This window comes from Solanum dulcamara, chromosome 4 (genome assembly GCF_947179165.1).
Source record: "Solanum dulcamara chromosome 4, daSolDulc1.2, whole genome shotgun sequence".
NCBI classification, from domain to species: domain Eukaryota; kingdom Viridiplantae; phylum Streptophyta; class Magnoliopsida; order Solanales; family Solanaceae; genus Solanum; species Solanum dulcamara.
Window position 1 is genome coordinate 47409784 of NC_077240.1, and position 18358 is coordinate 47428141.

Consider the following 18358-nt stretch of genomic DNA (forward strand, 5'->3'; position numbering starts at 1 on the left):
TGGCCACTTTCTACCTCCAGAAATGAGACAAGCCAGGGTTGATAAATTCTTACAGATTAAGCAGAATGGCAGGAGTGTTCTAGACTATAGCCTCGAGTTTGACTCATTAGCGAGACATACCCCCACACTTGTAGCTGATATGGAAGATAGGGTGCATCATTACGTGATGGGCTTAGCCATTTATTTGGTTGATAGATGCATGGCCATGGCTTCTCAGCCAGGCATGGATATCGCCCGGGTACAGATATACACCAAGGGGTAGAAGAGCGATATAGAGGGTATCAGCCCAACAAAGGGTATGATAGAGTTCAACATAAGAGGTCTAGAATGGCTGGCCATCCAGGGGAGTTTTAAAGGAGGCAGCCCCAACAATATGGTAGATATCCCTCCCATCCAGCTTGGAGTGCATCCCTACAAGTTCCAAGTGGAAGATTTGAGAGCACCAGGTATTCGGGAGCCGGTCAAAGCTCTAGGGTTTCAGGTATACAAGAGAACTGGGGTTCTCAACAGTCAAGACCACCGTTGCCCCAGTGTCCCCATTGTAATAGACCTTATCTTGGAGAATGTCGTTGGAGTATAGGTTCCTATTTTTCTTGTGGCCGCCAAGGCCATATTGCAAGGGAATGTCCATTCAAGGGTACTCTAGGTAGTGTGGCTCAGCCAACTGGGTCAGTTGCGGGTTCTTTTTCTTCGGTAGCTATGCGTCCTGGGGAAAAGGATATCCAGGTACCAGCAGGCCGTGGTAGAGGGCATGGTGGAGCTTTCGGTTCTAGTGTCCCTTCCAACCGCATATATGCCTTAGCTAGCAGACAAGATTAAGAGGCGTCACCAAATGTTGTTATAGGTATATTATCAATCTTCTCTCGGAATGTCTATACACTAATAGATCCAGGCTCCACCTTATCATATATATCCCCCTTTGTTTCTAGTAGAATTGGAAACAAATTGGAGTTAATAGAGCCATTTGAGGTGGCCACATTGGTAGGAAACTCTGTCATAGTAAAGCAAATGTTAGAATTTGTTCAATAGATGTATATAGTCGTTGTACCTTGGCTGATTTTATAGAGTTAGATATGATGGAATTTGATGTTATTACGGGTATGGACTGGTTAGCTTCTTGCCACGCCAATGTAGATTGTAGAAACAAAGTGGTTCGGTTCTAGTTCCCTGATGAACCAATTATTGAGTGGTTAGAAAACACCACATCTCCAAAGGGAAAATTCATTTCATACCTCTAGGCAAGAAAGATGATTAGAAAAAGGGTATATCTACCATCTAGTCCATGTGCATAATCTAAAAATAGAGGTGCCAACTCTCCAATCGGTGCCCATAGTCAATGAATATCCAGATGTGTTCTTAGAGGTGTTACCAGAAACTCTTCCTCCTGAACGAGAGATAGACTTCACTATAGAGGTGCTACCAGATACTCAGCCCATCTCTATCCCTCCATATAGAATGGCACCTGTGGAGTTAAAGGAGCTAAAGGAGTAGCTAAAAGACTTGTTAGAAAAGGGATTTATTAGGCCTAACACATCACCATGAGGAGCATCGGTACTATTTGTGAAAAAGAAAGATGGGTCGCTGGGAATGTGCATCGACTACAGGTAGCTGAATAAGGTAACTATTAAGAATAGATACCCCATCCCCAGGATTGATGATTTGTTTGACCAGTTGCAGGGTGCCCAGTGTTTTTCGAAGATAGACCTACGATCAGGCTTCCATCAGGTGCGGGTAGGAGAAACAGATATTCCAAAGACCGCGTTCAGAACCTAATATGAGCATTACGAGTTTAAAGTGATGTCTTTTGGGCTGACGAATGCTCCAGCGGTGTTTATGGATGTGATGAACTGAGTTTTCAAACCATTTCCGGATTTGTTCGTGATTGTGTTTATTGATGATATTTTGGTTTATTCACGATCAGAAAAGGAACACGCGTCATTTGTGGCTGGTACTGGGAGTACTTCAACACCAAAAATTGTATGCCACGTTCTCTAAATGTGAATTTTGGCTGACTTCAGTAGCATTCCTGGGGCATGTTATTGGGATTGATGGTATTCACGTGGATACATAGAAGATTGAGGTCGTGAAGGCTTGACCAAGGCCTATGACACCCACAGAGGTATGTAGCTTTTTGGGGCTAGCAGGATACTACAGGAGGTTCATAGAAAGGTTTGCTTCCATTTTGGTACCAGTAACTAGGCTAACTCAAAAGGTGACTAAATTCCAATAGACTGATGCTTGTGAGTGATGCTTCTAGTTGCTAAAGGATAAATTGACTACGGCTCCTGATCTAACTCTTCCTGATGGACCAAGTGGCTATGTTATCTATTGCGATGCTTTCGATGTTGGGCTAGGATGTTTGTTGATGCAACATGGTAGATTTATAGCTTATGCCTCCCAACAACTCCGGAAGCACGAAAGGTATTATCCAACGCATAATCTGGAATTAGCAACGGTGGTTCATGCCTTAAAAATATGGAGGCACTACCTATATGGCGTACATGTTGATATTTATATGGACCACAAAAGTCTCCAGTATATTTTTAAAATAGAAAGAGCTGAATTTACGGTAGAGAAAGTGGCTAGAATTGCTGAAAGACTATGATGTCGACATCTTATACCACATGGGGAAGGCAAACATGGTAGCTGATGTGCTAAGCCGTAAATCAATGGGTAGCCTGGCAGATACACAACCAGAATGGAAGGTGATAATCCACGAGATTTGCCAGCTCGCTAACCTTGGGGTCTTCTTAGCTGATTCGAATAATGGTGGGGTTTTTATTCGAGGAGTGGCTGAATCCTCGATCATGGAAGAAGTAAAGCAACACCAGTACAAGGACCCCGTTCTAACCTAGTATAGGGATGTATCTCTCCAAAAGAGGAAGGCTCCATTCGAGATAACGTCTGGTGGAGTACTACGATATAGAGGCAGAGTCTGTGTACCAGAAGTTGCAGGGCTATGACAACAAGTATGGGAGAGGCACACCATGCCCGTTATTCTGTCCATGTGGGGTCAACCAATATGTATCATGACCTTAGGAGTTTATATTGATGGGATGGTATAAAGAAAGATATAGCCTAGTTCGTAGACCTATGCCCAAACTGCTAACAGGTTAAAATCAATCATTAGAGACCTAGTGGGCTATTACAGGACATGGAGATTCCAACTTGGAAATGGGAAGCGATTAATATGGACTTCATTACTAGCTTACCTCGCACTCTTCGGAAGCAGGATTCTATATGGGTTATTATGGATAGGCTGACAAAATCAACCCACTTCCTCCTAGTCAGGACCACATACTCAGCCGAGGACTATGCGACCTTATACATCAAGGAAATAGTACGACTTCATGGAGTTCCCACATCTATTATTTCGGACAGGGGAGCTCAGTTCATAGCCCACTTTTGGAGGTCATTCTAACAAGGATTAGGAACACAGGTAAGTCTTAGCATGACATTTTATCCTCAGACTGATGGACAAGCTGAGCGTACTATTCAAACACTAGATGATATGTTGTGGGCCTTTATAATTGACTTTAAAAGTAGTTAGGATGATCATGTACTGCTTATTGAGTTTGCCTACAATAACAACTATCACTCTAGCATCCATATGGCGCCGTATGAGGCTTTATACAACAAGAAGTCCAGGTCACCTAATGGTTGGTTTGATGTTGGCAAAATGCAACTAATAGGCCCAAACATAGTCTAACAGGCTGCGGAAAAGGTAAAGCTTATTCAGGAGAGATTAATGGCTACCTAGAGTCGACAGAAGTCATATGTAGACAATCGACGTCGACCTTTGGAATTTCAAGTGGGCGACTAGGTGTTCTTAAAAGTGTCACCCATGAAAGGAGTAATAAGGTTCAACAAGAAAGGGAAGCTGAGTCCGAGATATATTGGCCCTTACCTGATCCTTCGTCGAATAGGCAAGGTTGCCTATGAGATGGATTTACCAGCGGACCTGGAAGCAATACATCTAGTCTTCCATGTGTCAATATTTCATAAATGTGTTGGTGATCCATCTCGAGTACATCCCGTAGATGATATCCAGGTCACAGAGGAGTTAGCCTACGAAGAACAACCTATCGCCATCCTGGATCGGTAGATTAGAAGATTGTGGACTAAGGACGTGGCTTCCATCAAGGTGTTGTGGTGAAATGAGACTCGCGAAGAAATGACCTGGGAAGCTAAAGAGGAAATGAAACACAAGTATCCATACCTATTCCCAATGTCTACAGGTAATCCCAACACCAGAAACTCTTGTATTGATTATGCGATAAAAGTAGGTGTTAGGGCAATAATATAGGAATCTCCTTATAGTCTGTGTAAGAGGTTGAAAAAGGCCTTATTTAACTTTCGAGGACGAATGTTTTAAAGGGGAAAATATGTTATACCCTGCACTCTTGTGCTCGGAATGTCTCTTAAGCTTCTTAAAAGTTACCATGGGAGCCGGATAATCTATAATGTTATCAAACAACTCTAAGAAAAGGAAAACGAGCTACCCCATAGTAGAGAAGATTGGAAATAGGGTTATAAGAATATGAAGTGAGTTAGAGACCAAGTAGTGAGTTGTAGGCCTTGACTTACTCGCGTAGGCTACCAACTTGGATGTCTCACATACCTAAGCTACTTGAGTACACGCCAAGCTTCCGTAGCAAGGATTGCATAGGCTCTCAAAATAAGATGAGATTACAAACCTACGAGGAGGAGAAGAGAGTGACACATGGAAGAAAGGGAAGAAGACATGTGGCAGCAGATGACACACCTACTTGTGATCAAGTAGGTGACCCACCTTCTTGGGGTGGGCCCCGACCTGCCATGTGGTAGCCCTAGATTGGTTGCATAGATGTGTTGGCCCAATAAAGGCTGGACACGTGTCACCCTAAAGGGATAAGACAAGTCACCTCCCAAGGAAGCCTATATATACATATTTTATGACTCTTAAAGTCATTATTTATCCAAAAATTCAAAACAGAAGAGAAAAAGAAACCCTAAGCTAAGAGAGAGGGAGCTTCGGATTTTTGAGAGAAAAGGTAGGTTCTTTGATTTCTTTCTGTGAATTAATTATCTAGGGTATACCACGATGATATGAAGGTGTTAATAATGTAAAGTTATGGTTTGGAGTTTGTATTGTGTATTGTTTCCATTTTTTATTTGTATATGAGCTGATGATTGTTGTTGTTGGTTGGCTGTAGTAATTGAGGGTGTAATCGGAAGTTCGGATAGGGAAAGTTATAGGGGAGGTGCTGCCCGATTTTCGTTAACTCCGTAACTTATTAAGGGACTAGTCGAGAAAGGCGAGCGAGGGAGTGAGTTCTATAGATACTCAAAGGTAACTTAATATGCTGGAAAGTCTAGTGTTGATATTCGTATTTACTTTCATGTTAAAAGGGTTCAAAGGACAATAAGGAAAACGTGGGTAAGAGCAATCTATACGAGGTATGTAAAGCCTATCCTTTCTCTTCTTTGGCATGTCCTAGATATAAGTAAAAGATGCTACAATTGTTGTAGTGATTCCATTCCTAAGTGTCTCTTACTCACTTCTGTATATCGAACATTTATAATAGTTGAACTACTTTCCTTGAACCTTCTATATGCTAGGGAATTAATGAAATTACGCGCCCCTAGTTGTAAGGACTATATGAAAGCAAGTGCTACGGAGTCCTTAAGTGGTTAGCATTACTTTAGTACATATCTAGGGTCCCCGAGATGCTAATTGATATGGCCCCTAATGGCATTTAGAGGGCACATAACACGACTACCCTACTACTCAGGTCCTTAGACGATGGCTTAATCTTCTTATACTGTCGAGTCTCTGATAATGATTGAAATTTCATATGGTTACTCACTACTCCACCCGTGTATACTCTAACACTTCTTTCACTACATTCTGGGCCGGGTATGTAATCATGCACAGTTCACTGCATGAACTCACTGAGTCCCTGACTAGAGGGTCGGGTATGTATATATATATATATGATGATGTGGTGTGATAAGATGATGATGGCATCGGGCCCTACAATGGTCTTACATGTATATGATTCACCGAGCCCCTAAAAGGGCCGGCTATACTATATGATAGGAGCATGCATGCCTTTATGATTTATAAGGTACAGGTACAGTGGTTTCTTAAGTACCACAGTTATCCCCTTCTTCTCTATTTCAGATATGCTTTAAGTTATGCTGTATTATGCTTTACACATTCAATAAATATATCATACTGACCCCTTTTCTTTGAGGGGGCTGCGTTTCATGCCCGCAGGTACCAATACACACTTTGGAGATCCGCCAGCGCAGGAGTCCCCCTCAGCAGTTTAGAAGCGCTCCATTATGTTGGAGCCTAGATTTTGGTACTAACCCTTGATGTATATATCAGTTGTTCATGGGTATTTCGTGGGACCTGTCACACTTTATGTTACTATTCTTACTCTTAGACGTTTATAGATATGTATGTGGGTTGTATATGTATGTGTGTACAGTTTTGCCTATATGGCTTATGTTTTGGGGACGTTCCCTTGGTCATGGCATCCTTGTCGGCTCACGCATGTGGTTTTTATGGAACGACCTTACATGTTATGATGGCCTCGTCGGCTTATATGCTATGTTGTCTGTCGGTATCTTATCACTCAAATAGGAGGCCAGTTTACTTATAGTTAGCAAGGGTATACGCGAGTGTCTAGCTCGGATACCCATCACAGCCCGTGGGGTTGGGTTGTGAGACATGTCTTGATTTAAATTATGCTTTTAAAAATGCTTTGGTCAATATGATTTTCTAATGACTTTACTTATATCATCTTATCATGTATTTTACTGAACCATTGCATCCCATTATTTACGTTGCATATCATGCCCTCATACTTAGTATATTCCAACGTACTAATGCATACTTTTTGCCTACATTATCTCATTATGAAGGGATTAAGGTTAAATATCATATTCATCTACGTGGATAGTTAAGCTTTCCTATCCGGCGGTGTATGTGGTAAGTCATCATTGATCGAGGACTAGTAATCGAGTTGGTTATTGTTTTCAAAGACTTTCATTATATTTCATATTGAGGGTGAGCTAGGGACATGTCTTAGTCCCCACCCATACTCATGAGTAGAGGCATCTAGTTGGACAAAGTTTCCTGTCTATATTGTCATGTGACATTCTTCATTTACTATTTATGGTTTAGAGTCTCTTATGATGTTTCCACTTTTACTTTACCTTATGTATGCTTATGATATGTACAAGAGGCTTGTTTGGAGCCCTTAAGGGTTTCAATCGCCGTGTTACAACTAGGCCCTAGATCGGATCAGGACATAAGTAAACTCTTGTATTGTTCCAAGGCATGCCATGGGTGATGCTTTTGATGTAATCGCCATCAACGATAAAAGATATGTCAGTAATGAGCTCAACTACCGTTGGGCCCCTTTTGTTTTGTCTTCTTCAAATTTGACTCAACTACACATCAATGAAAAATGGTTGTCACATCGGCTCCAACGTTACCATACACTGAAATATACGAAACCAACTTCTGAATTCTGATTCTTTCAAGGCACTCTTTCATTATTATATATTTAGTGGATCATGTAGGGAGAAAGCAAAATCAATAATTTTCCTTTATCAAATATGTTTTTTGTTCATTCTGTCAACATTTTCAACCGCTAAAAAATCTCATAGCTAAATCTCAATAATGTATTATAGCTGCAAATCTGATAAATGACAGTAAATTGAAAATCTAAACTTCTCTATCACAGTACTATTCATATCATAATACTATGTACCCTAGATGAACTAAGACAAGTATTAATCTTTATATTTGAGAAGCATCAAAAAAAAATTAAATTAAGTGAAATGAATAAACTTATATTTCGTTTGTAGTTCGATCCAAAAATCTCTATGTTGTCAATACTATGGTCTAAAATGCTCTTACAGTTGATAATTTGGTCCCAAATTGTCTTTATTGTTAATAAATGAGTCAAAATGTGTTTTACGAAGAAATATATTAGGGATCCCAGTATATTATTTATATTTTGTTTAAACACATCTTGTTCCTAATAAAAATATTATTTTTAAAGAACCCTATTATTGTTTTCTTTTTCAAAAAAGGAAAAAGAGTTGAAAATGCCTTTAAACTATTTCAAATTAACAAAAATGCCCTCCATTTAAAGTTTCGTCCAAAAATGTCCTTACCATCAATACTTTGGTCCATAAATGCCCTTATTGTTATTTAATGGGCCATAAATGTCCTTTTCCAAATAAATATATTATATTTTTTTCTTTCTGGACACTTTTTTCCCAATAATATTTCTGTTATTAGCAAATATATATTCTACTTCAATTAGCAAAAAAATTAAAAATATAAAATATTTGTTATTTTGTTATAATTATTTGTTATTGTTATTTGCATAAAAATTAATGATGGATTTATTATGATCTTAGATATATGACATATACTATCTGTTAAAATTTAGAGTGCGTTAAGTTATTCTATTTTAATTGATAAAATAAGATTACGAAGAATAAAATATTTTCCTACATTTTTATTATTTAAAGTGGTTTAAAAAGAAAGAAAACAAGAAGTGAGTTCCTTAAAAGTAATATTTTTATAAGGAACAAGATTTGCTTTTTAAAAAATATATATATATTCGAAAAACTGTATTTTTGACCCATTAAATAATAATAAGGGCATTTCTGAACCAAAGTATTGACGATAAGGGCAGTTTTTGACCAAACTCTAAACGAAGGGCATTTTGACCATTTTCCCAGTTTTTTAATACATTATTCATGTTAAAAGGTTTAATAGTATGATTATCAGATTGTTGATCAAGAATTATATCATTTAATTTTATTAAATATTTTCTGGTATAATCTGAATCCTCTATATGATCAATCACATCGAATAAACATCTTTACAATTATTGGTAATATTAATGGAGTGTTCTTTATAGGTGCAAATTGCACCATCACAACCACAGTCTGTTCAATTACTACTATATGAACTATATATTGTATTAAGTTGGTCAATGGAGAAGTGTCAATTTGCACAAAAAGATACAAAGTTTCTTGGGCATCTAGTTAGTGAGAATCAGGTCTGAATGGATTCTAAGAAGGCGCAGGCTGATGTTGATTGGCAAGAACCGCGCAGCATGAAGGATTTGAGGTCGTTCGTAGGATTGCTAATTATTACTGGAAGTTTATTGCTGGCTATTCGAAAAGGGCAATAACTTTAACTAATTTTCTGAAGAAGAATGTCAAATGGGTATGATTGATGAGATGTGAGGATGCATTTCAGAATTTGAAAGAAGCCATTACATCAGAACAAATATTAAATTTGTCAGACTTTGAATTACCATTTGAAGTGCACACTGATACGTCGGACAAAGCTATTGGTGGCGTGATGGTGCAAGGTCATCATATGGCATTTGAAAGCAAAAAATTTAATGAGTGGAGTAGAGGTATTCAACTCATGAGAAAGAGATGGCTGCTTTTATACAGTACTTGCAGACTTGGAAGGTGTATTTGCTTGGTACATGCTTTGTGGTGCAGACTGATAATATCGCTAACACTTTCTTCAAGATGCAGAAAAAGCTGAATCCAAAGCAAGCAAGGTGGCAAGAGTTTTTGGCCGAGTGTGACTTTGTGTGGTAGCATAAGTTAGAAAAACACAACCAGGTTTTGGATGCCTTAAGACAAAAAGAGGTATTTGCTGTCGTATATGTAATTTCAAAACTTGAGACTGATTTCATAGACAGGATCATATTGTATGGCTTGAATGATCCGGAGGTATGGATAACGAGGCCACCTTCACAACCTTCTCCCTTATGTCCCTATGTTGGAATAAGGTAAGGCGGTTCGCTTGAGTTGCTCAACTGCCCCTTAGCCCGGTGCTCATGACGTGCTACGGAACCTCCATCGTGCCCGGGGAGGGGGACCAAGCAGGGCATAGCTAGCGGCATAGGAGCCGACTCGGCATCAGCGGCTTCATGCCGCACTGGAGTAATCCAATATGTGGTTCCGCGCGTTCCACCACTTCCTCGTTCATTTCCAATACTGATCGTGAAACACCATGAGCAGTAGGATGTTGAGGTCCGAAATTCGAAGTGAAATTTTGGATTTGCCTGTTCTTAGTCGTCATGGGAAAGAAATACAGAAATAAGAAAGAGATTATTCCCTTAGAGCTTGTCCAATACCAACAGTACCAGAAATGCATCTTCTTCGCCCGCACGAGACACTTCTATGCCAACCGGGAATAACGGCTCGGTTATCAAAGAAAGCGGCAGACAGACTAATTTGGCCGGTATTCCCTAATGAGTAGCTTTAGGAGAGAGAGGTCCCACTTATATTCTCCACCCATCTGTGGAGGGTTTCCGTATCTGTATCCGCGGAGATCTCCAGATCGTAAGACATTATCGCCTTCGCGGCACTGGACTATATTTCCGTCATTTCTTGAAAGTGCACGGACAGCCGCCATTTCCCCTTTTCACAATGTTCTCGTGAAGTTGCTCATGAATCAAAGTGTGAATGTCCCTTCGAAGTCTCGCACGCTCTTTTTGATCAGGAACGGGGTGGGCAATTTATGTCGGTGCTGGCGCCTGCGGCAGTGCCTCTGGAGCCGCCCCCCCATTCTGGAGCCAGCAGGTTCTGAATGACCTCCCTCTCCCTGTAGGTCGAGCTTCCTTTTCAGCCCTCTCACTTCGTTCGAGCGAAATTACATCCACCCTCTCACGGTTAAAAAAATGGTTAACTATCTCGAAAAAATCCATATCGTCCATCCGAATTGTCTCAATTACAGCCAACTCCCCCTCCCCTGTCTCTTTCCCTATCGAAAAACCAGCCCTACTTATTCTGTTCTACAAATGCGAACCAAGTGACACACTGGGGCCATGGGTCATGAAAGAGGTTGACCCCCATCCTCCTTAACTATGTATGGCTAATGAACTCCTCGCTTTAGTCCATTCTTTTCCTTCTTTGGGCTCGAGTCGATAGTAGCCGTGGTAGTAATGCCCTGGAGCTTTGGCTATCTGTTCGTAATGCTTCCTTCTTTTCTTCGATTGAATGAATTCTGAACTGGAATCATGAATTGGATTCGAACCAATATTGCTTTAGCGACTTTCCCTTTAGTCGATCATGATGGGGAGATCCCGCTGGATCTCGGCACCCCCCCACCTTTCGGCGAGATATTTGCCGTGAGTAATGCGACATTCCCAAGACCTAAGGAGAGATCTCTCTCTCCCTCTCTTTTTGGGCATAGCTTTAGTTTCCATTGCCCTCAGCCCGTCGCTCGGCCCGGGCGCCCATGTGGTGTGGTTTGGGTTCAAAACAAAGACAAATACACATAAAATCCAACCGTCAAAATAAAAACCGGCATTCAAGCCCAAGCCCATGGAGCAGCTTCACTTTCAATCTTCCCCAGGTGAACATATTCTTCCGTAATCTCTTCGATCCCCTCATTTATGTGCTTGACAAAAAAAGGGATTTCAATAAGAAAGCAGCGGCCGGGTAAAGAAGAAAAGAGAGGCTGGCTACACCATAAATTACTAGTCTAGATAAAAAGGTGGTTTGCTTCGTGACTAAAGCCTCAAATAAGTCATCCTCTTTTTTATCGAAAAAAAAAGAAAAAGAAATTGAGTGCTATTATCTGTGACGCGAAAGTAGCAAGCCAAAGCCATATCCAGTTATTCCTGGAATCCAAATGCAGAGAATACAATATATATATATATGATAAATGCCAATTTAGTTAATATAATTCGTCCTTTTACTTTTTCAAAAATCTTTATTAGTGATTCCTCTATTTTGAAACTTGATACCCAGAGAATGAGAAAAATAAACAAATTAAAAGTCAAGTAAAGGACTGAAATATGGAAAAAGACAGCGGTGCTATCACTGAGGATTCCCCCGATGATAACATTGAAAAATATATAAAAAAGAGATGTTATGACTTGCTCCCACCCCGTTTTGCTATCTGTTCGTAATGCTTCCTTCTTTTCTTCGATTGATGAATTCTGAACTGGACACCCATATTTCGGGACCATACAAGCCTGTTACATGAAATGCACCAAAACCAAAGTAAGCCACCCCTGAGATAAATAAATGAATTCCAAAGATCTTTGGCAAATCCAAAGAGGGTTTTCCTGTACGTTCATCACAAAATATTTCTAGATCCCAATACACCCAATGCCAGATAGCTGCCAAAAAGCATAAGCCAGAAAACACAATATGTGCTCCCGCTACACCTTCGTAACTCCAAATACCCGGATTCGTTACATTCCCCCCTGTGATACTCCAACCGCCCCATGAATTGGTTATTCCTAAACGAGTCATGAAGGGTATAACAAACATACCCTGTCTCCACATTGGATCAAGAACAGGATCAGAAGGATCAAAAACTGCTAATTCATATAGAGCCATCGAACTGGCCCAACCAGCAACCAGAGCTGTATGCATTATATGAACAGAAAGCAACCGACCGGGGTCATTCAATACAATGGTATGAACACGATACCAAGGCAAAGCCATGGAAATACCCCATTGTATATCAAGTGGATGAATCAAGTGAAAGATGGGACTTTGACACAGTATTGTATGAAGGATGATTTGTTTCATTTTAAGGGGGCAGGATCATTGTACCTCAAGGTGGTGGACTAAATAAAGACTTAATGAATGAGGTGCATGACACCACTTGGGCCGATTTTCCAATATTTGAGAGAATGATGGCTCTACTGTCTGGGGTATATTTTTGGCTAAAAATAGAAGTTGATATAGAGGCATACATGAAGACTTGTCATATTTGCCAAGTGTATAAGACGGAATATAAGAAGGAAGCAAGACTGCTGCAACCTTTTCTTATTTGGGAATGGCCATGGTTGTCTGTAAGGATGGATTTCATTTCTGGATTTCCTAAGGTTGAGGATAATACATCTATTATGGTGTTAATTGACAGATTCTCAAAGTACTATGTATTCATTATTGCACCTAATTTAAGTTCATCAGAAGTTGCTGCTGAATTATTCTATAAATATATGGTTAAGTACTTTGGTGTTCCAGCTGATATTGTGAGTGATAGAGACACAAGGTTCACAGGCTGATTTTGGACAACTTTTTCCAATATGATAGAGATCAATTGAAAGTTCTCTACTGCAGATCACCCGCAAATAGATGGGCAGATGAAAAGGATAAACCACTTGCTGGAGAAATATTTGAGGCATTATGTGATGACGAGTCCAAGGAATTAGGTTTAGTTGCTTGATACTGTGCAGTTTTGCTACAATATGCACAAGTCATCAACAACCGAAATAAGACACTTTGATATCATGTTGGGCAGGCAGCCTATGACTTCACTTGAAGTTTCTAAGACCAAGAGCCAAGGGAAGTATCCTGCAACATACAGGGTTGCGAGAGACAGGCTTGAAATAATTTTTGAAGCATAAGACAGCTTGCCCAAGGCTCAGTGGCTCATGAAGAAATATGTAGACCAACATCACCGCTTGCTAGAGTTCAATATGGGTGACTAAGTGTTGCAGAATCTTACTACCCAAATTTGGAAAAAAATTATGAGTAAGACATGGCATCGGGGGCTGATTCCTAAGTATTATGGTCCATTTAAAGTCATGCAACGTGTGGGCGAAGTCGCTTATATATTGAAATTTCTAGAAAGGTTGAAGATTCATCCCACTCTCCATGTAAGCTTTGTGAAGCCTTATTTTCCAGATGATGATCCGAATAGAAACCAATCAAAGAGGGATCCTCCTTCTGTACCAACGCAATTTGATGCAAATATTGAAGAGATCCTTAATTAATGGGTTTTTCGCAAAAGTGAGAAGAATACAAATACTGAGTTCTTAGTACATTGGAAGGGAAAACAAGAGAAAATGTTGTTTTGGAGAAGGCGAAGGACTTATGGCAGTTTGATGACCAAATCAGTGACTACCTTAAAACAGTCTTGAAGAGGGTATCGAGTTCAAGAGGTGGGGGTGGTTTGTTATACCATCAGTCTAACTAAGAGGCATAGCATAGTCATGGAAAGAACTTCTACATTGGACTCAGCATGGCATGAGGTATCAATATAGCTATGGCTCTTAAGTTTTAGTGGGTATCATGACCAAGGATGCTAGAGTGTTGGCTAGGCAGACTTAGGCACAAGATAAGGCAAGGCAGTGTGGCATCGACAAGGCTAGACAAGTTTATTGTATTGACAAAGCAAGGATGTGGGACCTGAAGATGGAAAGACAAAGATTGTTTTATGTGAAGGCATGAGGCAGTCAAGAATTATTCTAAGTGTGGGCTATGTGGAAATTTGGCTAAGGCATTATACATATTTCGAATTTAAATAAGATGTTAGAATTATAAATGTTGTAATTAGTTAAGTTCTCATAAGATTTGCAATAGGCATATGCAAAGAACATGAGTCGATTATAACTATTGTAACTGCCTTGTGTAGAGTTTTTAAATATAGGTCAAAATTCTATTAAGGCAATAAGAGAGTGTTTTGTGCCTTAAGTCAAATTCATAAAGCTTATTCTTTATTGAATTTTGATATTAATAAAGGTTGGGAAGAATTCCTTTAAAGTTATAAGTGTTCTTCATTAAGTATGAGGCCTATGTTTTGAAAATAGTTTCTGTACTTAGACAAATTCGTGTGTGTTGTGAGGCTGAAGTTTGTGAGTATTGCAGACTACCATGTAGGTGTTATGTGTGTGAGCCTCTTACTGTGCCTATTCCTATTTCCACCTCGGTAGATGAGTCCTTAGTGGTGCATCAGGTATATCGGGAGTGTTTAGTGATATTTTTGGGTAGTGAGACCCGTGCCAAACTGATTTTGATGTAATATTGGGTATGGACTAGTTATCTCACTATCATACTATATTATATTGTTATATAAAGACTGTGACCTTACTTATCCTGATTGGCCTAGCATGGTATGGAAGGGTAATCCGAGTTTGTATCCTACGAGGGTGATATCGTATATTCTTGCTCGTTGTATGATGGATAAGGGTTGTTTGTCTTATTTGGCTTATGTACGTGATATCACTAAGTAGTAATCTCTTTTAGAGACTAGGGCGGTGAGAGATTTTATGGATGTGTTTCCTATGAACTTGTCGGGTGTTCCTCCTAACGGTGATATCAATTTTGTGATTGATTTAGAGCCAGGCAGCAAGCCCATATCTATTTCTTCTTATGAGATGGCTCTAGTAGAATTGAAGAAGTTTAAAGTACAATTGGAAGATTTTTTGAATAAGGGTTTATTCGACCTAGTATATCATCATGGGGTGCATCGATCTTATTTGTGAAGAAGAATGATGGTACCATGAGGATGTGTATCAACCATTGAGGTTTGATCAGCTACAAGGTGTATCGATATTCTGCAAAATTGCTTTGAGATCGAGTTACCTTTAGTTAAGAGTTTGGGAATCTAATTTCCTAAAGACTGCATTCAAGACTCGTTATGGGCATTATGAGTTTGTGGTTATGTCCTTCGGGTTGACTAATGCCTGGTTGCTTTTATGGATTTGATGAATTGGGTATTTTTGAACATTATTTAGACTCATTTATGATTGTCTTTATTGATGATATTTTGGTTTATTCCAAGAATGAGGTGGACCTTGTTAGTCACTTGAGGACGTTCATCAAAGATTGAGAAAAGAGAAGTTGTATGCAAAATTCTCAAAATGTGAGTTTTAGCTAGAGTCTGTGGTAATCTTGGGTCATGTGGTGACCAAAGATGGTATTATGGTCGATCTGACCAAGGTTGCAGCGGTCCGTGATTAGATTAGGCCTACTTTAGTTATACAATTTCAGAGTTTTATTAGGTTTGAAGCCTTTTATCATTGTTTTGTTCAGGTCTTCTCCTCTATTGTAGTCCTATTGACTAGAATAACTAAAAGGACCGTGGAAATTCAGTATACCGATGAGTATGAGGCGAGCTTTCAAAAGATCAAGGAGTTATAGACTTCAACACCTATTCTAGCCATACCTGGGGAGGGTGTGGCCTTCATTGTATATTATGATACTTTGGTAGTCATCTTAGGTGGTGTATTAATGCAAAAGGGTAGAATTATAGCTTATACGGTGGTGGTGTTTGTTCTGAAGTGTTGGAGGCACTATCTCTGTGGTGTGCATTGTGAGGTCTTTACTAACAGCCATAGCCTTAAGTATATCTTTTCTCATCCCAATCTAAACATGTAGCAGCGTAGGTGGTTGGAGCTATTTCAAGATGATGATATCACCATTCTTTACCATCCGAGAAAAGCTAATATGGTAGTGGACACCCTGAGTCACAAAGAATCTAGTATGGGTAGTTTGCCCTTCGTTAAGGCTGATGAGAGGCCTTTGGGTTTGGATGTTCAGTCATTGGCTAGGTAGTTGGTTTGACTTAATATTTTACACATAATAGCATTTTGGCCTTTGTGGAGGCTAGGTCTACTTTGATGGACCATATTCATACACACTAGTTTGAGGAAGAAAATTTGAGAGTCATTGGAGACAAAGTGTTGAAAGGTGAAGCTAAATTAGCCTCTCGTTATTTGGAGGTAATTTAGATGATTAATGGTCGCACTTATGTGCCCAAGGTTAGTGATTGGGTACGTATGGTATTGGAGGAGGCTCATTGTTCCAAATATACTATTCACCCTGGGGTACCAAAGATGTTTCACGACTTGAAACAAAACTATTGGTGGTTTAGCATGAAGAGGGACATTGTTAGTTTTGTAGGTAAGTGTCTAAATTGCCAACAAGTGAAGAATGAGCAAACCATATGGTCCTATACAAAGGATACCTATTCACAAGTTGAAGTAGGAGTGTATTACCATGGATTTTGTGTGTTATCCATGGAATTGGGTAAGTATGACTCTATTTGGATGATTGTGGACCGATCGACAAAATCAGTCTATTTCCTTTTGGTAAAGACTTGCTACAATACGGAGCAGTTAGCTAGGATCTACCTTCGTGTGATTGTTAGGTTGTATGAGGTGCCTATCTCTATTGTGTCAGATCGGGGTTCGCAGTTCACCTCTTATTTTTTGGAGGAATAACAGTGTGGTTTGGGTACATGATTAGACATGAGTTCAACATTTCATCCCAAACTAATGGCCAGTACGAGTGGACTATAAAGGTGTTAGAGGATATACCTGATGGACAAACACTTGGTTGAGTTTGCCTATAATAACAATTATCACTACAACATTCAGATGGCACCGTTTAAACTATTATATGGTCGGAGATGCCGATCACCTATTGGGTTGATCGATTTAGTTGTGATGGATGTATTTGATACTGATTACTCATGGATACTGTGGAGTGGTACGCTTGATTCAATATCGACTATTAATATCCAGAGTCATCAGAAAAGCTATGCAGAAAAGAGGGTTCATCCCTTAGAGTTCATGGTGGGTGATTGCGTGTGTTTCAAAATATTGCCCATAAAGGGTGTAATGGGATTCGGGAAGAAGAGAGATTGGGTGGGGTGGCTTATAATTTAGCCTTACCCCTAGATTATTAGCTGTCCATCCGGTGTTTCATATCCCCATTCTTAGCAGGTATATATCGGATGAGTCCCAAGTGATTTCTCATGATGTGGTAGAGTTCGTTCAGGATTTCACTTATGAGGAGGATTTGGTAGCTATTCTAGACAGGAAGCTTCGAAAGCTCAGGACCAAGCACATCACTTTAGTTAAGGTACAGTGGTGACATCGACCTATTGAGGAGGTGACTTGGGAGTTAGAGTCTGACATGTGGCCTCGGTGCCCTCAGCTTTTTGAGACTCCTAGTACTTTCCTTTATCTTATGTTCAAGAACAAACATAATTTTTAGTGGTGGATATTGTAATGACCTTAAGGGTAATTTTTGGAATTCTCAAGAAATAATAATGTTACCCCTCTTTCTAGTATCCCCGAGTGTTCTTTGACTAATTCATGTGGTTGGATTTGTTTGAGTCGTATTAGAGTGTTAATTGTGCAGGTTTTTTTATTTAAGGCTTCAGTTGTTCTTAGCGTAATTTTTGATACCATTCGAAGTTTCGAGTCTTAGAATGGAATTCCATAAATTTCATCAGTTCTGAAATATGGAAATTGTTCTAGAAGAGTCATTGGAATTAGCTTTGGGGTTGATACGTGGATTTGAGGTCATAAGTTGGAAAGTGTGGTTTTAAATGAGTTGGTTTGACTATGGTGAACATACTAAGATACGAGCCTCGAATGAAAATTCTATCAGTTCCATTGCGTTCGAAATGTCGAGTTTGGTCTAGTTGAACATTGACTTAAAGGCTCGAGACTTTAATTGTCGTTTTGATATTTTAGGCTAAAAATTGAGTTTTAGGTCAAAAGAGGGTAATTTCTTCGGAATGACTTCTTTGAGGAAATTTTACAATTCCATTGAG

At 39.6% G+C, this 18358-nt stretch overlaps 1 protein-coding gene across 1 annotated transcript; it reads right to left on the reverse strand.

Moving 5' to 3' along the window:
• Positions 1-2316: 2316 nt before the first annotated feature.
• Positions 2317-12504, reverse strand: LOC129885016 (photosystem II CP47 reaction center protein). The gene is made up of 2 exons (XM_055959261.1): positions 12004-12504; positions 2317-2325 (listed from the first exon to the last, which is right to left on the reverse strand). The coding sequence occupies exons 1-2, from the start codon at positions 12502-12504 to the stop codon at positions 2317-2319; spliced, it is 510 nt and encodes a 169-aa protein (XP_055815236.1).
• Between the last annotated feature and the right edge of the window lie 5854 nt (positions 12505-18358).

Coding starts and splice junctions, on each gene's coding strand:
- LOC129885016 (XM_055959261.1), bottom strand. CDS start 12,504: ATGGCTTTGCCTTGGTATCGTGTTCATACCATTGTATTGAATGACCCC.